Source organism: Ambystoma mexicanum, chromosome 14, assembly GCF_040938575.1.
Source record: "Ambystoma mexicanum isolate Mex_15411 chromosome 14, UKY_AmexF1_1, whole genome shotgun sequence".
Lineage (NCBI taxonomy): Eukaryota > Metazoa > Chordata > Amphibia > Caudata > Ambystomatidae > Ambystoma > Ambystoma mexicanum.
In genome coordinates this window covers 308,465,387-308,487,661 of record NC_090940.1, presented here as the reverse complement: position 1 = coordinate 308,487,661, position 22,275 = coordinate 308,465,387, and the positions used below count along the sequence as shown (strand labels likewise).

At 48.2% G+C, this 22,275-nt stretch overlaps 1 protein-coding gene across 3 annotated transcripts in view; it reads right to left on the bottom strand.

The window, feature by feature from the left end:
* CCDC88C (coiled-coil domain containing 88C) overlaps positions 1-22,275 on the bottom strand; it is a 916,777-nt gene that overhangs the window by 303,090 nt on the left and 591,412 nt on the right. For all 3 annotated transcript variants that reach the window (XM_069637440.1, XM_069637439.1, XM_069637438.1), the window contains exon 21: positions 10,226-10,369. In XM_069637440.1, coding sequence (XP_069493541.1) covers positions 10,226-10,369 — 144 coding nt within the window. The remainder of the gene's footprint in view (positions 1-10,225; positions 10,370-22,275) is intronic.

Sequence of the window (22,275 nt, the reverse complement as noted above, 5' to 3'; positions counted from 1 at the left end):
GACAGGATCTCCCGTTAAAGAGCCGTGGACCCTATCTGACGAAGGGGAGGACATGATGGTAGAGGCAGAGCAAGAGAAAGGCTGAGGCCCATGGAGACCACAGATAAGACCCACAGGTTGCTGCAAAGATGCTTTAAGGTGTCCTGGAACTGAGCCAGACAGCCCCAACAGGCGAGCTGTGTTCCCCGACCCCGACATCACTGCTTCTTGGCATCCGAGGCGGGGCAGAGGCGGGGGGGGGGGGGGAGGAACTTGCATCACATCCTCTGCTGCTTCCTTAACTCCTTGAAGCCGGAGAACGTTCAGAGTTTGAACTCAGGCCTAGCCTGGGATTGAGGGAAGGATCTCTGACCCGGCTTTATCAGGATAGTCAAGGACATGGCAGTCTCGGTGGATTTTTTCTTCTTCAATTCGTCATTGGTGGACGAATGAAAAAGGTCCACAACGTCGAAGGGCAGATCTAGGATCTGTTCCTGCACGGTAGGTGAAAACTTTGTGGCATGCACCCACGCCGTCCTGCTCATCTCGACCCCAAGGAACAGCCTTCTACTGGCTGTGTCGATGTGGTAGACCGAAGACCGCATGAGGTCCTGCACAATTGGCTGGGCATCTGCCAGACCAGCCTTGAAGGAGCCTTGTTTGTCCGAAGGGAGGTCAGGCAGAAATTCCTCAAGCTCCCGCCACAACTTCTAGTTAGCCGCAGCCAAGATGGCGTCTGTGTTGGCCTGCCGCATATGCAGTCCTGAGATGAATAACAGCGCTTACCCAAGGACTCAAGGATCCTGTCCTCCTTGGAGAGGCAACTGGAGGTGGCTTCCATGGAGGATGACGAAGACAATGGTTTAGAATAAAGCGAGGCCGGGGGCCACCACAGAGGAATGGGGATGCAGGTGTTTAGGCAAGGATTGGCTCCTCATCTGTCAGCCTGAACCTGCTGTCCAATTTCTTGTTTATCTGGGCGTTGGCCCTGGGCTTCTCCCAGACCTTCCGCTCCACCTGCAGGACATCCCTCTGAAGGGGAATGCCAGATCGGACCGGGGTGCGTTACCCCCAAGACCTCGGTGAGAACCCTCGGGACACAGGTGCTGGAGGGGTCTCCCCCAGTTCCGGAGCCGCTGACAAGCCCAACGGCTGTTGAGGGGGAGGGGTTGGTGAAAGAGGTGGAGGGGTCGGTACGACCGGTAGGGCCTGCACCAGTGGAGGGACCGGCACCGGAATCACTGGTGGAATGGGAGGAGTACCCAGGGGAGGGGGCTGAGGTGGCGCCATCTGGGGGATTACCTCCTTCACAATATTCTTTAGGAGCCCCTTCATTTGAGGGGAACACATGAGGAAGAGGAAGCATTTGAAGAAGCAGTCCTCACTAGCCGCTGCGTCCCTGGGGACCCTACCCTCCGAGGCGCTGGGTCTCAACTCCTGGTCAAAGCATTGAGGCGCTTGGTGCACGTAGCTGTAAGTCTGTGATGGGTAAATGTACCCCCGAGGGGACCAAATCACAGCACAGTAGAATCTGCTGCTGCTTCCAGAGGGAAGGGGCCTGGAATCATCCTGCAAAGCTCACTCGATGGGCCGAAAGCACAGGCGGGCCCCTCTGAACCAGATCCAAGATGGCTGCCCGCCACATGCCGCTCCAGCATTTTGAAACCTTGCGCCATGCCCTGGGAGAAGGGTGCATAGGCTCTGAACCAGGAGAAGCCACAGACACTGGAGGATACAGCTTGGGTCCTGCACCCGAAGCAGAAGCGTCGACCTCAGAGATCCCAGTGGTAGGTGCTGAGCCCTCAGCCGGACGGCCATTAGGCAAAATGCCCTGTGCGACGGCCCCGAAACGAACTCCGCTAGACAGCCCAGCAACAAAGTCCTTAAGGTGGGGTGGAGGAGAAGTGTGGAAGTTCTCCCTCCGTTGTGACAAACGATTTGTTAATGTCATGTGTCTGAGAGCGTTGCAGGCCGCACATGAGTCCCAGCGGTGGTCGGGCCCCAAACACTCAAGACAGAGTGAATGGGGGCCCGAGACCGGGAACAAGTGGTCACAAGAGGCACATCTCATAAATCCTCATGTGGCCGACATGCTCCTTGGAGGTGAGGCACCGAAGGGAAGTGAAATAAGAATTGAAAAACAAGCCGGGAGCACCCAGGAAGCAAAAAAAAGTATCTGCGCTAGCTGCCAGGTCTGACACCGTCTGTGCAGAAAAATGGTCTGAGGTGAGACGCCGGTGTTAGGCAGAAACCTGTGCAGTTCCCTTGGGGAACACTGCAAAAGATTTAAGACTACAGGTAGAGCAGTAAACCCCTTTGGTAGCAGTCTGTACCACCCAGATTTACCTGGTAGCTGTGGCTGAGCAGTCAGACTTCTCTCAAGAAGAGTTAGGCAGTATGCAAAGTATACACAATATGTCCTCAGACACAATAGCACAAGCAAACACTGACCAGAGCTTGGTTTCAAAAGTACATAGTTATTTATTTAAAATACACATAAGTTAAAAACACTCTAGCAACATATAGTAAAAACACTTCAAACACAGTCATAATGAAAGCAGTTTCAACCCCTACTCCTATCTAGACAACTCTAAGTTAACACCACATAATTAAAACAGAGGTGAGCGTTTAACGTTAGATGACACTCTATTAGGTTAGGGAAAGGGGTAAAAAGAAACAGAAATGGGTTAAACACACCACTCTAAGATCCAGAACACTTGCAATAGGCTCAAAGAAGCACAAAGTCACAGGTGAGCAAAAGTCACTAGGCAGGGCCCACTCTTAGAGTAGCCGGAGCGAAAATGTGCCCAAGATCACACTGTTATTAGGGATTCAAAGTCTTGCAAAGAGTTAGAAAGTGGGTAGAGTGGCTTAGAAAGTTTAGCCAGGGTGTCCCAGGCACTCCCAGGTTCGAAAGCCGGGGGCTAAATCTACCCCGTACAGTCGGTGGCAAGGGAAGCCAGGCGGAACACGGTACCTTAAGTGGAAAGGATCCTCCAGCGGTGGCAGTTGTTCCAGGCAGTGGCAGCAAGGCTCGACGTCGGTCAGGGGAGAAGAAGTTCTCGCTGAAGAGCAGAAGAAGAAGGTCGTTGCACTGCCCGGGAAGAAACCAGCCGCGGAGTCCTCCGGTTAAAGGGTTTTACCGACTTTCGTGGTTGGGGTAAAAGTGGTGGGGTTCCGGTTGCCGGGGTGCTTGGCACTGGCAAGGCGGCCACGAGATACCTCGAGAAGCGAAAAGCAGGCGAAAACTGGTTGTCCCCACCAGTCAAGGGAAGGAGCCACTCTGTTAAGAGTTCTCCTCGGTCGTCGGGAAAAGTGGTGAGACGGTTCAGCAGGGCTCCACCGGGTGGTGTCGTCGAAGCAGGTCGGCTCAGCTCTTCCCTCGTCGGATTCTTGGTCCTGTGGCGACTTCTGAAGTTCCAGTCCCCAAAGCCCTGCTTTTATGCAGCAAACCCCCATTCACCCAGCCTAGCTGTCACTCAAACATGCTAAGTGGTGAGCCGGCCGGCTCACCACTTGGGCCAATCAGGACGGAGTGCGACTTGAGTTACCAAGGTAACTCAGCCCAGGGTGCCTAAACCCCCCTCCACCCCTCCTAAGTACCCCAGACAGAGTGGCACCACTTTGGAGGGCTTCTGTGGAGAAGCCCGCCAAAAGTGGAACAAAGGGCTCCACTTTGGGTCAGAGTTACAGAGGCGAACACCAACGCCATTTTAGAATCAAGTTTTGGCAAAAAGTCCCAACCGGAGTTATAAAAATAAATATATAAACCGGCGGTATGTTTAAGGCTACCGTAAATAAATAATTAAATGTGTTAGCCTAAAACAATGGGAAATCACATAGGAAAATATTCGCGGTCGAATATAAAACGTAGTTTCCACTGCCACCAGCCAAAACTCGATCAGGGGGGACGGAGACGTGCCCCCTCGACTAACAGACCCTGGGGCAATCGAATTGCCCCAGCCAGTACGTCCACAATATGATGGTTTGTACTGGTTCTGTTCAGGATTCAAGACTAGCAAAGTCTTTGGTGACTTTACATGCCCTGGGAGACAGTAGTCAGTCCCAGGGTATGGAGTCTATGTTGGGGAGTCCCTAGGACACCCCTGGGTCACGGCACAGAGGGTGCTGTGTAACCCACATCACAAAAATACATAAGGCCCTATGGAGTAAAAGACCCCATAGCCCATTCAACACAAGGTTTAACCAAGAAAACACACTTCAACATGCCCAAGAGTGAGGGTAAAAGAGTCTCACTCCTGGCAGGAGAAAAAAAGAAACCCCAGAAATCCAGCAAAGCTGCTGGGGGACTCACTAGGTAGGGAAATTCAGCCTAAACAGAGAATTCTCCCTAACACTCGCCCCCCCCAGACTAAGGGACAGGAGGATTTAATCCACTCCTGGATGAACCTCATACCTCTAGTCGATGATATACATCCTAGAGAGTCCATCAGCATTTTGATGGTGACACCTTGACCTATGTTCAATGGAGAACTCAAAGGTTTTCTTTTGCAAGCTAACGGACCTACAGACCCTTTGAGGAACATCAGTCTTTTTGTTATAGGGGGTCTGGTTGACCAGTCCCTCAGAAGTTGGTACAACTTCTGAACCTATGTTAGGCTTTTTCAAGGGGTCCTTATAAAGGATTCCCTTAGATCTAGAGGGGCCTCCAAGGTTCCTCACCACCTCTCTTGTGGGAGCAGGTTGGGTCTTAGGCCTCTTGGTTGGAGGGGTTGGGGTTAGGCAATGTACCTGCTTCCCCTTCCTCTTAGATCTACCCTTACCTATTTTAGGAGTTTCCCCCCTAATATTAGGATTTGAGTTGGGGTCTTCAGTAGAAGGTCCAACAGTCTGAAGGTTTTTGGCCTTAGACTTTTCTTTTCTGGTTTTCCACCAGCACGGAGAATTACCAGTTCTCTCAGGTCCAGATAGGGGCCTAGTTGGTCTATCCACCTCTTCCTCAGAAGCAGGGGGAGTCAGAGACTCTGAGACTAGGGGAACAATGATGGAGCTTGGTTGGGGCTCCCATGTTCCTAGCATACTATCCTGAAAGGTGCCTGGGTCAGAGGTCAACTTACTAAACCCAAGGCTTGTAGTGGGGTTCTCAGTAGAGGGTCCCACAGGCTTAGAAGGGTCCTTCAAGGTAGCCTTTCTAGCCAATTTGGTTAAGTTCTGCTTCTCCATACTGGGAGGCCTGGGGGTATGTGACACTACTCCTAGAGTTCTTAGGTCATTCCCCAACAGGACCTTCCCAGGTACCTCAGTCTGAACACTGACAGGGATCCTCACTGTCATGTTGTTACACCGAATGAGGGCTGGTAGAATAGGAACCATTTGGACAGGGCCTCCAGACATCTTAGTGGGACCTTTGGGTGCTTTGGCCACATCCTCAGGTTGAAAGAAGCTTTCATCCACTACTGTTCTGCTGGCCCCAGTGTCTCTCCTGGCAGGAGTATCCTGGCCATTGACAAGAACACTGTCCACATAATACACCTTAGAGTTAACAGGTAGGGAGTTATACACAACCCTATTCTGGGGACTAACCAGACCCCTAGGCTCTAAGTTTACAGTTGCTTGAAGACCCAAGGGTTCTTCAGCAAAGAGTTCAAAGTGGGCACTAGCCATCTGTACTTCATCCTCAGGAGTGAAGGCTAAGGAGACTGTGCTGATCCCTGCAGGTTTACCCTTGCACTTGGGATCTCCTTTGATATGGTCAGTACCCTGACAGACATAGCATTGTCCAAATGCTCTCTGGAAGGGTGGCTTGTTCTGACCTCCTTCTGGCTTGTGGCCAGAAGGTACAGTAGCCTGACTAGGTTTCCCATGTGGCTTACCCTGGTTATTTTGTGGTTTGGGGCCCTCTTTGGGATAGGAATTATTAGAATTCTCTTTGGAGTCTGTTTTTGGCTGTTTCTCCCCATCCTTCTTCTGAGTTACCCCAGAATCCTTGTGAGTGGCCCTGTTGGCAACCCACAAGTCAGCAGCCCTAGCCAGTTTCCGGGAATCTAATTCCTTGGAATCAGCCAAGTGTTGTCTGAGCTCAGGAGAGCAGGCATCATAAATAGTCTCCAACATAAACAAATTCTTCATACCTTCATAAGTGTTCACCTTGTAACCCTTAATCCATCCCTCTAAGTTTTTCAACCCTTCACTCACCCAGGTAGCCCAAGGGGTACCATCATGCTTTTTGAGGCTCCTAAACCTCTTAAGATACTGGGAAGGGGTCTTCCCAAACCTAGCTATCAAAGCTAGTTTCACACATTCATACTCTTTCCTATCCTCCTCCCCCATCTCCATTACCACATCAGTTGCAACAGGGGGAAGCCTAGAGAACAACCAGGTGAGTAAGTCATTTCCTGTGATGTTCTGGAGCCCATGATTATATTCAAACAGAGACAACCAATCCAACACATCCAACTTAGGCTCATACATACCAACCAATTCTTTAGGCATCCGGGGTCTTTTAGGACTGGAACTTCTAGAGGAGCCAGAGAGAGAAGCATTCTCAACAGATAATTTCTTCATTTCTAGCTCATACTTGAGCTCCATTTCCCTTAGCCTTAGTTCCTTGTCAGTTTGAGCATTCAGTTTCTTATACTCCAATTCTAGTTTCATTTTCTCCAGTTCAAAGTACTGAGGACTAAATGTGGGACCTGGTAAAGGCCCAGTAGGTACAGCAGGTAGAGCAGGCAGAGGCCTAGGGGGGACAGTTACAACAGCCTCACCCTCCTCTTCTGACTCTTCCTCAGAATCATCAACATTTTGCTCCATGTTAATTTCAACACTGTCATCTACAGTTGCTGGAGTGGTAGGTTCCTCTGAACCATCACCCAGACTTTGGTTAGCTAACAATCTTTCAATCAGCTCCATTTTCTTGCCCTTAGTCAGGAGATCCTTATGTTTACAGAGCACTCTTAAACAATCAGCAGTTTTGGCTGCAAGGGACTCTTGACTATAGCTTTCTATAACTGACATGTTAGAGGTTTTACTTTTTCAGTGCTAAGCTTTGTGGTTAGTTGCACTAAGGTATCTAAAGCACAATAAAATGTATACTCAATACAAATCCCACCGCTGTACACCAGTGTTAGGCAGAAACCTGTGCAGTTCCCTTGGGGAACACTGCAAAAGATTTAAGACTACAGGTAGAGCAGTAAACCCCTTTGGTAGCAGTCTGTACCACCCAGATTTACCTGGTAGCTGTGGCTGAGCAGTCAGACTTCTCTCAAGAAGAGTTAGGCAGTATGCAAAGTATACACAATATGTCCTCAGACACAATAGCACAAGCAAACACTGACCAGAGCTTGGTTTCAAAAGTACATAGTTATTTATTTAAAATACACATAAGTTAAAAACACTCTAGCAACATATAGTAAAAACACTTCAAACACAGTCATAATGAAAGCAGTTTCAACCCCTACTCCTATCTAGACAACTCTAAGTTAACACCACATAATTAAAACAGAGGTGAGCGTTTAACGTTAGATGACACTCTATTAGGTTAGGGAAAGGGGTAAAAAGAAACAGAAATGGGTTAAACACACCACTCTAAGATCCAGAACACTTGCAATAGGCTCAAAGAAGCACAAAGTCACAGGTGAGCAAAAGTCACTAGGCAGGGCCCACTCTTAGAGTAGCCGGAGCGAAAATGTGCCCAAGATCACACTGTTATTAGGGATTCAAAGTCTTGCAAAGAGTTAGAAAGTGGGTAGAGTGGCTTAGAAAGTTTAGCCAGGGTGTCCCAGGCACTCCCAGGTTCGAAAGCCGGGGGCTAAATCTACCCCGTACAGTCGGTGGCAAGGGAAGCCAGGCGGAACACGGTACCTTAAGTGGAAAGGATCCTCCAGCGGTGGCAGTTGTTCCAGGCAGTGGCAGCAAGGCTCGACGTCGGTCAGGGGAGAAGAAGTTCTCGCTGAAGAGCAGAAGAAGAAGGTCGTTGCACTGCCCGGGAAGAAACCAGCCGCGGAGTCCTCCGGTTGAAGGGTTTTACCGACTTTCGTGGTTGGGGTAAAAGTGGTGGGGTTCCGGTTGCCGGGGTGCTTGGCACTGGCAAGGCGGCCACGAGATACCTCGAGAAGCGAAAAGCAGGCGAAAACTGGTTGTCCCCACCAGTCAAGGGAAGGAGCCACTCTGTTAAGAGTTCTCCTCGGTCGTCGGGAAAAGTGGTGAGACGGTTCAGCAGGGCTCCACCGGGTGGTGTCGTCGAAGCAGGTCGGCTCAGCTCTTCCCTCGTCGGATTCTTGGTCCTGTGGCGACTTCTGAAGTTCCAGTCCCCAAAGCCCTGCTTTTATGCAGCAAACCCCCATTCACCCAGCCTAGCTGTCACTCAAACATGCTAAGTGGTGAGCCGGCCGGCTCACCACTTGGGCCAATCAGGACGGAGTGCGACTTGAGTTACCAAGGTAACTCAGCCCAGGGTGCCTAAACCCCCCTCCACCCCTCCTAAGTACCCCAGACAGAGTGGCACCACTTTGGAGGGCTTCTGTGGAGAAGCCCGCCAAAAGTGGAACAAAGGGCTCCACTTTGGGTCAGAGTTACAGAGGCGAACACCAACGCCATTTTAGAATCAAGTTTTGGCAAAAAGTCCCAACCGGAGTTATAAAAATAAATATATAAACCGGCGGTATGTTTAAGGCTACCGTAAATAAATAATTAAATGTGTTAGCCTAAAACAATGGGAAATCCCATAGGAAAATATTCGCGGTCGAATATAAAACGTAGTTTCCACTGCCACCAGCCAAAACTCGATCAGGGGGGACGGAGACGTGCCCCCTCGACTAACAGACCCTGGGGCAATCGAATTGCCCCAGCCAGTACGTCCACAATATGATGGTTTGTACTGGTTCTGTTCAGGATTCAAGACTAGCAAAGTCTTTGGTGACTTTACATGCCCTGGGAGACAGTAGTCAGTCCCAGGGTATGGAGTCTATGTTGGGGAGTCCCTAGGACACCCCTGGGTCACGGCACAGAGGGTGCTGTGTAACCCACATCACAAAAATACATAAGGCCCTATGGAGTAAAAGACCCCATAGCCCATTCAACACAAGGTTTAACCAAGAAAACACACTTCAACATGCCCAAGAGTGAGGGTAAAAGAGTCTCACTCCTGGCAGGAGAAAAAAAGAAACCCCAGAAATCCAGCAAAGCTGCTGGGGGACTCACTAGGTAGGGAAATTCAGCCTAAACAGAGAATTCTCCCTAACAGCCGGAGGGCGTGGGCTTGGCAGGGCATGGCCACGCCACTGCGCTCTACTAAATTTAAAGGTGAAGATCAATTTTACACTGCCAAAAGGTTCAGGTACTGTGCCCATGTTGGGGGGTGCCCACACGGATGGAGAAAAGAGGGCGGGACGTACGAGTATGTGACAGGAAGGGTCACAGTGAAGGCAACAATTAGCTTTCCTCGTGCTGTCCCTTCCGGGGGTGTGCTCTCGCTCTAATTTGTTTACACAAGAGTCTGAATGCAAGCAACTATTGTTTAAACATTAGTACTAGAACTGCGTAGCACCTATTGGAGGTATTAGTTACGACAATGTCAGGCTTACTCTTATTTTTTGGGATTATTTGTTGATAAGCTCACTCGTGTACAGGTCACCCTACAAAAAAACCTACCTATCCACAACCTCTTCCATGGCCCTTTTCCCATGCTCCTTAAGCCACCCGACACTGTTCTACAGAGGTTATGTGGGTTTATTATGCTTGTACCTTATAAATTGCATGACCAGGACTCACTCAGTTGCCTTACTCAGTGAAGAAGGACCAAGACCAAGGACCAGTACAAGTAGGGCTTTGGAGCACACCATGCACTGACTCCCCCATCTCTAAATCAAGAATAATGGGGAGAAGACAAACTAGTAATGAGATATTGAGTAATTTGCATTGTAAATGCATACTAACGCCGACTTTCACTAAAAGGGCATCCCCGTGACATTAGCAAAGGTCATCATAAGTGTAACAATGGAGGCCCTGTAGAGAGCTGAGAAGCCAGAAATATTTTTTAATAACATTTTCATGGTAATATACAGCACCAACCAATATTTATGCTAACTATGGGTGTACAAAGAATACAGGTAGAAGTGTACTTCTAGTGTCATAAAGGTGGATCTATGGACAGTTATACTGTCAAGACTCCTACCAACCACCCCATTTAGGACACAGCAAAGTATATACATTGAAAAATGTAAGGGGAGTGTCTGACATCATTTTGAGGGTTTGTGATTGGACGAAACCTCCTTGAAGTAAATCTTACCTGTCCAATTCTTCTTTCAGCTTTTGGTTTTCTCCAACAGCTACCATGTTCTTCCTCCTTTCCTGCTGAAGAATCTCCCTTTCTGTCCTCAATACAATGTCCAACTCTTCCAGTTCTGCCTTATGTTTCTTTAAGATATTGTAGCTGCAAAGTAAAAATAAAAAAAAAGTGCTTATAAGACACAAGTCGGAATTGAAGAAAGTCTAATGAAAAGGAATACGCAAAAATAATTACAATATAGATGATACTCTGTATTTCTCTCCACCTCACCATTTTTTCTTCTTTTTTTAATGGTAACCCATTAGAAACACAAGTTTATATGTTCCCAAATTATACCTTTCCAAAGGTATTCATTATTTGCTTTCAACTAGTAGCAGACACTCAGGCTTGTGAAACAGACGCCAGGGCAAAGAGGACAGTGGCCCCTGATATTTGCAACATGTACTATGACAAAGGAGCATACTAGAGACTGGGTTATGACAGTGCAGTGGCCTTAGCAGCCTGGAGCCCCCTTGCTTCAGGAAGTAGAGCCTGTTGTGGCAGCCCAGTGGTGGTAAATGAACGATCACCAGCCTCACTTGGTTGCTCATACAAAGAACCCAAAACACCCTTGGAGCTGGAAGGTGACAAACTTAGGCGTTACATATCACAGACCCCACTCCTCCAGGGTTCGCAGATATTCATTAGAGAACCCAGGCTAACAGTGCTGGAGTTGCTTGTTTGCAAAGATCACCAGGTAGTCCCAGGAGCTTGTACTCATTCATCCAGGGCCCACCCGGGAAGTGTATGTGTTAAGAGAGAGCCATCTTAAGAAGAGGGCGAGCCAGCCGAAGCCCAATGGCCACCCTGTCGCCACTGACCTTCCCCTGCTGCACCTAAGAAAATGTGCCTGTGAACATTTGTGAACATTTGACAATATTACACAGGCCAAGCAGACTGCAGATCCACAATTGTTGGTGTTGGGTCGGCTCCTCTTTACACTCTACATCTCTGCTGTGGGGTGTGAAAAACCTGAAGGCGTCTCACTTACTAGTCCCTGGAGATCTTTTCATCCACGTGGCCAGGACATGGCCATCGCTATTGGATACAGTTCCTGGGGGTGGACCAGTGGGGGATGATCACCTGGATGAAGGGTCTTCGGGGAGAAGAAGTGGGATGCAGAGGGTTGAGATGCGCTACACGCTTCCTTGTAACACCTTTTCCCCATCCTACTCCGTAGGATATTTAGAAGCTCTATGCCCCCCTTTTCCAACACAAACACTTTCCTACAGCAAAACAGACAACGGACTAACACCAGAGCCATTTACCTGACATGTCCCAACACACGGGTCAGGCAGAGTTAGGCAATTGACAATCACGCACACCTGACAGCCCTTTACCTTCCCCTCAGGGATAAAAGGCGGAGCACGAGAGCACACTACGAGCAAGGCCGAATGCCTGAGGAAACAGCTACACCAAACCGGCAGTTCAAACGGAGGAGATAGGCGGACAGACCTGGAAGCTCGGACCCATGAAGCATCCGAAAAGGGAATTGCAAGACCAGGAAGTACAGCTGACGTGTGGAGTGACCGATGTCAACAGTGTACGGAGGCCTCCCGCATTGATAACACAGGTGGGGAATCACACTGGCTACCGTGGTACCGTCCTAGACTCCAGAAGCAAGCCAAGCAAGTGTACACGACACAATCAGTGAGCCGGAGGAAGCTGATGGCAAACCAAATTGTGTTGAGCCCAGGGTTGCAAGCGACAACACTAGATGAACGCAAGAACTTGAGAACAAAGAACTTGTGTGTGTGTTTGAACTTTTGGGAAAGCCTGAGAAGGGCCAGCTGCAGAATGGTCAGGCGCCGCAGGAGTGCTCATTCGAAAGACTCTCTGCAAGCCCCTTTTTCAAACTGCAAGTACCAGAAGGCACTAGGAAAGAGCGGTGTGAGGTGTCTGAGTGGTCCAACAAGGGTCACGTAAAATCCCTTGTACACTCGAATGTCTCTGACCCATTGACAAGAGAAAGCTAAGGGAAGTGAAACCTGCATCGTGAGAACGTAAAGTGAACTGTATATTTGGCAAACATGAAACCCGATTTGAGGGATGCCTGTGAGTTGGGGTCAAAGTAATACACCTGTGAACACTGTGAAGACAAAAGTGAACCCGGCCGAGGGTTGTCCGCAGTAGGAAGTTGCAAGCCTCATTTGAAAGGCCATAGTGAACCCGACGGAGGGAGGCCCAAGTTGCAAGAAGGATCCGAGCCTGGCGGAGGGAGATCCAAGGGGCAAAGAGCAATTGCCCAAGGTACAGAATTACTGAAGGAACTTTTGTTTGTTTGCTGCATACGAGTAGGGGTGAAGAATAATACACCTGGGAACAGTGTGTCAACGAGAGTGAACCCGGTTGAGGGTTATCCACAGTGTTTGTTTAAAAGAATATTAAAGCTCCTGAATGTTACGAGCGATATTTGAGAGGCTGTAGTTAACCCGACGGCAGGAGGCCCATTTTGCAAAGAGGATCTGAGCCCGGCGGACTGAGGTGCTGGGGGCGAATAGCAATCGCCCAAAGATACAAAACCACAGAAGAAACATTTGTTTGGTTGTTTGTTTTGGTCCGGTAGGCATTCTAAAGCAAGAGACTTTGAGGAAAGAGACTTGACCCTTGAAGGTTATATCGTGAAATAGACTTGTGAACTTCGTGCTGGAGAGGCCCAGGAGGGTGTTGTGCTCCGGAGTCCCGTCTTGTCCCATGCTAAAAACGTGGGTATGGGAGACCCCGCCATACCATCCTGACTATCATTTTGTGAATACTTCTTTCTTTTCTGGTGAACATCATCCCACACTCTTAGCTGTAAGGATTGGCTCTATATATATATATATATATATATATATATATATATATATATATATATATATATATATATATATATATATATATATATATATATTGCTCCCATCTTAGATTTAGATTAGGCGTTTATCTCATCCTTTATAAAGTTCAATATACACCCTTTAACTGTGATCACTTGTGTCTGTCTTTACTGTTGCCACCATGAGTTCCTTACATGGGGCACTAATCTCCTCCTTTCAGTTCGCTTACCAACTCTTCACGGACAACACCCAAATCATCTTTTCTTTTCCTGAATGCTCCCTCTGATCGCTATCAAAATTTCCAATTGTCTCTTTGCCATTAAATATTGGCTGGCTTTGGACTCTGTTAAACTCTACCAACACAGAGATGCTCTTCTTCCCTGCCAAAAGCTCTCTCTCATCTCTTCCTCTGCCTACGCAGTCCCCACCTGACACTCTCTCCTTCTCTTCTTCAGCTAGAAACCTAAGCGTCATCTATGAACCATCTCGCACCATCTCTACTTTCATCTCCAAAACTCCAACAGCAGGTTGCCTAAATGTTAGGAAAATCAGGCACCTCCTTCCTTTCAACACCTCCAAGCATCTCTTCACAACTCTCGCCTTCTCTAAACTGGGCGACTTTGCCAGCAACCGCTTTGGTCTCCCCAACTATGCTTTCGGTCCTCTTGACAAGATCATAAACTTCGGTACCAGGATTCTCTTTGAACTCCTTCAATTCACACCTACTTCCTTGCATCATCCCCAGACTGAACGGTGGACGATGAAAAACAGGACCAGATTTAAATGTATTCTCCTGGTTCACAAATATCCTCTATCCAACTGTACAAGCCTTCTTGTAATCTCTGCTCTGCCTCTTCAACAACTTTTGAGGCTTCTCGTCCTCCCTGTTCTTCCTCTCGCTTCCGCTCTTTTTCTCTACTTGCATGGAATTCTCTTCCCCCGGACAACCTGAGAAACAGTCCACACAGATTTGTTCAAAATCAAACTAAAAGCCTACTTCCTTGCCTCTGAGTTACCCTCTTAACCTACCTCTCATCTGTCTGCTAGCTAACATTTCTCCCTCACCTCTAACCTGCCTCTGTCCCCCGCTTACTCTGCCTCCACTCTAGCGATTCACCCATCAGGTCACATCCCGAGCACTGCTGGCCGTACCGCCTACCTGCACTTAAAAATGTCAAATGGTGGTTGTGCTTAATCAAGGTATGTCCACTTATGTATTGTCCCCAGTGACTGTTCCCATTTACTTCCCTCCAAAACCTGGTCAGAATGTTCCTCAAACGCACCCCATTGTAAGAAGCTCACAGCTTCCCAGCAACTCCGATTCCTTATCTATTGTACATTCTTTTGTGATCAAAAGAGCATTGTTTCTCCTGTATATAAATAAATTTTGCTACAGCCAGGAGAAACATTTCATTGCTATGTACAAAAGAGGCAATTATTGGATGGTTTTAAAGCGAGTTTACTGATAGATGCTGGGCCAAATAGGATGTCCGGAAAAGTAAATACCACTAGGAGAAAACGGACTATAGTAAAATGATACAGATGAAAGAAATTAATATTCAGATGAAAGGAAAGGTCTCGAGTTGTTCTAGAAGCTAACCACGGGATGTTTAGCAACTGAGAAGCCTAATCCTTCTGCAGGGCCCAGAATTCTTGTTGAGTCTGGCAAATAATTTGAGAAGTCAACAATCTATCCTAGCCAAGCAGAAGTCCAACGTAACCCCCAGCTCTCACTGGTGGTTTTCAGGTATATTTTAGAACAGTAAGTTCTTAAAGAGATTTGTTGGAGGGAGACTAGTAAAATGAAGGGAATGGGCTGGGCCGCAGCACTGATGATCATTTTGTTTCTTGCTTCTGGTGGCTGCAAACCGCGGATGAGGTTGCTGAATTTTCTTATTTTGGCCAAATCCCCTTTTCTCGAGCGCTCGCAGCAGTTACTAAACTCTGGATTTGGCCATAGAACCTGAGGAAACCTATGGTCTGAGCCAATACGGAAGGAATGTGAGCAGATATGGAAGGAATGTTTGGCCACAAGAAGTTCAGCCTGATCAGCGGAACGAGCTGAGACTTGGGCCCTCTCAGTAACGAGCCACTGAGCTGCATTATTGCTAAGGCTACGGAAAGGGATTTATCTTAAATACATATACATTGTGTATGTCCACAAACCCTGCAGTATAAAAGTAGAAGAAAGCTTTTTTTTCCTATTCAGATGATCAAAAGGAGGCGCTAACACCTGTTAAGATGGATTTCTAGACCTGGCCTGGTGGACAGCTTTCAGGAGGCCACCCTAGTTGCAGTGAACAGGGCAACTCAGGGGTTCGCCAAAACCCAATCAAGGTAGCAATGGAGATCAGTCAAGGCTATTCTCAGGAAAGTGTGAGTGGAGTCAAGGGTCCATAATGAGTCCACACAGTGATGCACACAATAGTTCAATTAAGACAGTAATGTATACAAATACAGTATTTATTCTAGGCATTAAACACACAGTCAATGAAACAAGTGTGTTATAATATTGCACAACACTCAATAAGGATATATATATATATATATAGAGCCCATAAGTTCTTAAAAAGTATTCAATGACTTAATTCAACAAGAGAGGTAAGTAAAGCGATGCATTAAGATGGAACCAAGTCACAATTGATATTCCATAGCTTCAGTAGTCCAATCCCTTAGAAGAGTGGCGTCTTGTGCCCAAAAGTTAATATGCTTCTCCTCAGAATGCATCTCTAGCAAGTAAGTTACTTGTGTTGGTGACTGTTCAAAAGATGCAACGGAGAGAGGGCGCTAGAGGACCACCCAAGATGGCAGCTCCTCAGTGAGCTCCCTGAAGGCTCCTTATAAATCCTGCCAAATCGCTGCAATCCCGACACATTGGCGTGTGTACCTTATAGGCGCAGACCTTCCAGGGATCCATGGGCTGTCTGCGCCCAAAATCGCTAAGAAACTGCCTCTGCAATCCCTCTGTGCCTGGCAGTGGTGGCCTGCGCCAGACCAGCCCCATGGAGACGAGACTGGTGCCCAACCCCACCCCCTCCCTGGGAAGAACCGAGGTTTGCTGCGCCGGTTCCCCGATGCACGAGTGCAGGCGGCTCCGGAGTGGAAAAAAGGACCTCTCGAGTCGGAAAGCCGGCAGGAAGCGAGGATGGGGACTGCAGCTCCGAGGCGGCTTCTGTGACAGCGTGTGGAGACGCCGGAGCACCGTGGCAGTGGAGCCGCGGGGTAGGAGGAACAGGCCAGTAAATTAAACAGCCGACCCAGGCGAGGGCCACTCGCCGAAGGTGAGGAGTGCAGCGGGGGGCCCCAGAGACATTGTACACGCACACGGGGGTGTGCAGGGGAGGCACATGAGAGCGAGGCGGACCCGCGGGAGGGAAGGCAGGAGTAGGCGGCCTCCCTGCGGCGCTCCACCACGCTTGTGTGCAAGATCAGCACAAAATCCAGTCTCAGTGCCTAAGGGGTGCGCTGAGAACACAAGGCCTTCCCCTCCTACACCTAGACCAACGCAGTTCATGGGATAACACCCCCTAGAACCATCAGCACGCACAAGCGCCCCCACTACCACCACAGCGGGTGCTCGGCATGAACTCAGGGCTCACTCTCTGAAAGAAACTTGCCAGATCTGGGCCCCCTAAGTGCGCTCTGCTTTGTCTTCTTATCCAAAATCCACTTCCGCTACACCTGGCATTTTGGTGAAATGACATCCCTGTTCATGAATGGATGGACAGCTTGATCCATGGATGGACGGGTTGATCCATGGATGGATGCATTCAATATGGATGGATGGATGGATGTATGTATGTATGTATAGGTTGATTCATGGATGGATGGGTTGGTTCATGGATGGATGGATGGGTTGGTTCATGGATGGATGGATCTCTTCCCCCGCCCCTCCTGCTGATGCATCTGACTGCTCCGCGCACTGGTCACCCTCTGATCTCAGGCCCAGGCTCCTACATGTCCAGTTGCACTCACACTGCCTCCGGGCTCCCCAGCATTTAAGGGTCTGTATCTGCAACCCTACAGTCTCTTCTCTCTGCACTTAGGAGCAACCCGCTGGTGGCACTACGAGTTAACTGCACTTTCCCCTTCCCCCCTGGCACTTCTCCCCTTTCCTCTTCCCCACACTTGCGCAATCTGAATGACACAAGGCCTAGTAAGATCGTTATTTTGTCCTCCCTTGTGTCCCCTTCCTTGTCTTGTCACATCTAGAAACACTTGTGAGTTATAAATGCCACATTATATCATTTCCCTACCTTTAGGAAACATCTTGGCAGGCTCTGGTCTGTCCTGGACCCAAAATGTTCGGTGTACCCGTGGTGAGAAGTAGCAGACTCGGGCACAAAATGAACTGATACAAAGAAGGTAGTACTGCTTCTGTGAAAGGTTCAACTTGATAATTTGTAAATGAATAAAGTAAGACTGATTTGTGAAGTCAAGGAACCTTAGCTGGTTTTACTAATGGAATATATCCTAAACAATTAATTAACCCAAAGAAAATGTCCAGAAGGAAAACCCACATGCACATGAGGGGCTGTAAAAATAATTACCTTGTATTGAAAACGTATACTTACAGATATGTACAAAGCAATTTTGTCATTGTTTACAAATAGAAAAGAATCATAGTATTTTCAAAAAGATCCAACAAACACAATAATACAACTTAAACAAGGTGTTGTGAACAGAAATTCAAAATTTGAACATACAACAAGAAAAAAGCAAAGAAGTGTTTGGCATGTGCAAGTCATATAACACATATCTATATTGAACAACAACTTGTGTTCCTGGGTATAATGGTGTGGAAGAAAATTCCTTGGTGGTTCCAGTAATCTTGGAACTGTCTAATAAAGTGTGTTTTTATCTAATTCCCAACTTTCTAATGTCTATTCTGGTAAGTTATATTGGGACAAGATGATTCCAATTTGTTGTGTGCCAACGTCACAGGGGGTATCTTGGTGGAAGTTCCCCATTAAGGAGAAACAATCAATATGCAGTATTGTCTCACTTAACCACAATAATTTGGTTCGTAGGTCCCCCTTGCTTGGAAAAATGATGTTTCGGCAGCCATGTCGTCCATCTTGTAACCAAATTAGAGGGACGTGGGAGCCGCCTTCTTCAGGGCAATTGAGAGACCCCACAGACGCCTAGTGGCCACTCTCTTGGTTGTGCAGGCTCTCCCGACTGAGCGTAGCGTGACACAGGACTGGTTGCTGTACTTATCGGGAGGAGGGGGGAGAAAAGAGAGAGGGGGGAAAAAATGTGGACCCTCTTGGGCTGGAGTGTGCTGTTCGTGCTCCAGCGGTTGGTAATGGTACTCTCAGTGTTGAAATTAGTAAAGGAATCTGTGTGTTTCTCTGTATTGCAGAGCCTGAAATGGCGAGGTTACTTCAGAATCCTACGTCATGCGGTGCTTTAACGAGAGCAGGCTTGGTTCCTTCTTCGCCGTGTGCGGAGTAAATTCTGTACTTCCAGCTGGCTACCTGAAGACGTGATCTGGTCTGTCCTGGGACTTGTTCTTGGGCTTTTGGGCTGCCTTCGTATACTTCTTCCTTCGGTTGGTGGCTACGCAGCTGCTGGCTTCCTCCAGAGTTCTCACCCGCTCTGGACCATGTGGTCCCTCTGCTTTCTCCGGTCTGGCTGTTTTTATTCCAGCCACCAGATAGGTCCTTCCATGTCAGACCCAGTAGAGACCCCTGCTTCCAGCGGACACGTCCCGGTCTGCAGCCCTTACTTTGTCCGGCGCCGAATCACTGCTCGTTCCTCCAGGAATGGCTTGCCAAATGACCAGTGGAGAACTGGAATGCTCACAACTACGCTTGGTAGTGATCTTCATAATTCTGTACCTCCTCATCTCAAACTTTGTGATGCAAGTCTGAGATCTTATTTGTCTCAGTGGATCTTATGGCACTGGCCCTACACAGGTACAGGGGGTGGTTAGTTATATTACTGGGGTGTACTATAGGTGTAGGTTGAGGAGAGGTGATTGGGAGGGCGTCATACTGCATTCGCCCTACATGTCTGCACCACCCCCAGAGGGACTATCACGTAGCAGCCTCACCTCCCTGGCCTCATGGGAAGGGGCTCCCCCTCAGCGGGAAGCAACAACATCTAGGGATTTGTCACAGTACATATAAAAGTAACCAGAAATCCCAAGTGTAAAAGGCTAGGGTGATACAAAATTATCCCCATTGCACTGCATTGTAAGATACTGTGTGCAATGTTAAAAAGGTACAAAAAGTAAAAGACAAAAAGGGAAACTGCTTCCCAGTACTGATAATTCCTTCATACTATCAGTTTCCCCATCAGTTTCCCCATAGAAACAGGCAAAGCATCAGAACAGGTAGAGAAACAAAGCAAAAAGATTGGAGGTCCATAGAAACTATGGAGGAAAAGTTGTCAAAAGAGAAATCTTTCCTAGCACCACCCAGAGCTATCACATCCCATCACAGAAACGACCTAACAGCACTTGAAGGACCCAGCGTAAAGCACAAACTTTAAGGCTTATCTATTCATAAAACAAGAAGTAACTTGGTAATTTAAAGAAACTGGGACTGACCCAATTCAGACTCTGAATTCAAGATGGTGGCCACACAATAATCTCAGCCTATGGAGACATGGCACGTTCTGCCCCTGAATTGTGTTCACATGGGAAAGTAGTACAACATCAGGCACACCATTCACAGTGCATGTCTGCACATGCCACACACATGGAGGTTTTTTAACAGTGACTTTTTCAGGCCCAATCTCTTCGGACGATAAAAGTGTGTGAGCTGAGGTTGAGGGTAATGCACAGAGCTGTGGTGAGGAGGAAAGTTGCATAGAGAAGAGGCGTGATGGAGAAGGCAAAGAGAAACATTAAGGTGGGGAGAGGGATATGAGAGAGAGGGAAGAGAGAGGGGAAATAGGGGAAAGAGGAAGAGAGGGAAGGGAGAGGGGAGAGAGAGGGAAAGAGCGAGGGAACGAGCGAGGGAAAGAAGGAGAAGAAACGAGCGAGGGAAAGAGAAGAGAGAGGGAGCGAAAGAGAAAAAGAGAAAGAAAGGAGAGAAAGAACGAAAGAAAGTGAAAGAAAGAGCAAAAGAAAGAAAGAACAAGAGAGAAAGAGAAAGAAGGAGAAAGAAAGAAAGGAGAAAGAACAAAAGAGAGAAAGCGAAAAAGTGAGAAAGAGAGAAAGAGAGAGAAAGATGCACAGCAACAGGCACCCGAGCCTCTCCATACCACACTAGACATGGTCTGCAACAATGACCAGTGGCTACTTTGGCTATACCCTGTGGCACGTCTGAGATACCGAATGTGCCCACACCACCTTGGGTACAGCCTGTAGCCAGGCCCATGGCCCTATCAGGCACCATTAAGTGCCAAATAGTCCTAGCTGCCATTTTGACTACATTGTGGGACCAATGGGCATGGTGAACCTTGGGCAGTGACCACTCTGCCCAGGGCCCCAAGTACCCTCAATAACCATGGTGTGTTAACAGGCTTTCACTATCCCTATGGACCTGGCCAAGTGGCGATTCTGCATGGATTGAGGCCTTGCCCTGTGGCTGGGCACTCCAGTGAACCTTTTCAGTCAATTTGCTACTAACACCCAGATCCAGCCCATAAATCTGAGATGGGACCGAACCAAACTCAGACCAGGTCTGAAACCCAGCATTGGCCCAAAGGCTGAACACTGCAGGCCAACCTGCAGGCCCAAGGCCCAGCAGACAGGCCACGTCACCAGAGATTGAAAAAAAAACTCTTTTTTCTATTTTTCAGAGGGATATTTCACCCACAGTGTAATTCTCCGTTAGGTAGAAACATCACTGTTGACCACATGTGGTAGAACCCTATACTTTTTGCTGGCTTTTCCTGGTTGGGACTGGTTTTTATTCTAGCCATTCTTGATCTAAGGCTTGACAGAGTGTTTTTGTGCTGTGCCTTAAGAGTCCTTATGGCTCCTACGGCAGGTGTACCCCCAAGGGAACCCTGAAGTCTCCCAGGGAGAGTACCCTGCCTCTGCCATGTGGCTAGGCTAGTGGTAGCGTTTTCAGCTGTACGAAATGGTTGTACTGAGTGGACTCATCTTATCTGACAGGGTCCTTTTTTGACCCTCTCCCCATTCATCAAAATGGAGGTTGTAGTTTATTTTATTTATTTCTTTATATAGCGCACAAGACCCAGAGGCAACTAGGCGCTTAAGAGATTGGCTACAGTGCTTATGTTACATGGTAACATAGTTGTCGCCTCAAAGACCCAAGGAGTCCCGCTATTGTATCCAGTTCCTGGGGGTGGACCAGTGAGGATCACCTGGATGGGCGGTCCTCGGGGAGTGGAAGTGTGACACCGACGGGTGAGACGCGGTATCCCCCTTCTTGTTAATACCTTTTCCCCAACCTACCACGTAGGATACTCAAAACCCTCTACCCCCCCCTTTTCCGACACAAACACTTTCCCATATCACAAAGGACAATGGACTACCACCCAAGCCATTTACCAGACATGTCCCAACACAAGGCTGAGGCAAAGTCAGGCAATTGACCAAAACCGCAGACACCCGACAGCCCTTGCCCTGTCCCACGGGGATAAAAGGTGGAGCACAAGACGAGCAAGGCAGATCGCACGCCGAGAGTGTCAACTCAGCACGGCAGTTCAAGAGGAGGAGAAAGATGGCACGGACTGAGAGGCTGACAAGGGGAGAAGCATCCTTGCCCTTTCGGACCAAGGTCTGTGAAACCTCTGCAGAAGGAATCGTAAGACTTCAAACAATAACCAGCGTGTGTTGCAGCAGATGTCAATGGTAAAATGGACCCTCCTCCGCTGATAACCAAAGCCAGAGAGAGACATCTGTCTCTGTGGTACCAATCTTGAGTCCAGAGAGAAGTAAAGCCAAGCGGTTCATCACAGCCGGTGAGTCAAGGGGAGAGCCGATAAGAAACCAAACTGTGTTGAACGAAAGTAGCAAACGGCTAATTGAATTGTGAAAGAATACAAAGAACTGTTGATACTAGAAAGGAGAAAATCAGCAACAGTGGAGTCCGGCACCACGTGGGTGCTACCCGATTGTTGAAGTACTGTTACCAGAAGGCCTTTGGAAAGGCACAAAGGGTGTCAAAGTGGTCATACATGGGTACGGGTAAATCCTCTGTACAGTCGAAAGTCTCTGACCGACAGAAGATTGTGAAGCTAAGGAAACCAAATCCTGCATCATGAGAACTG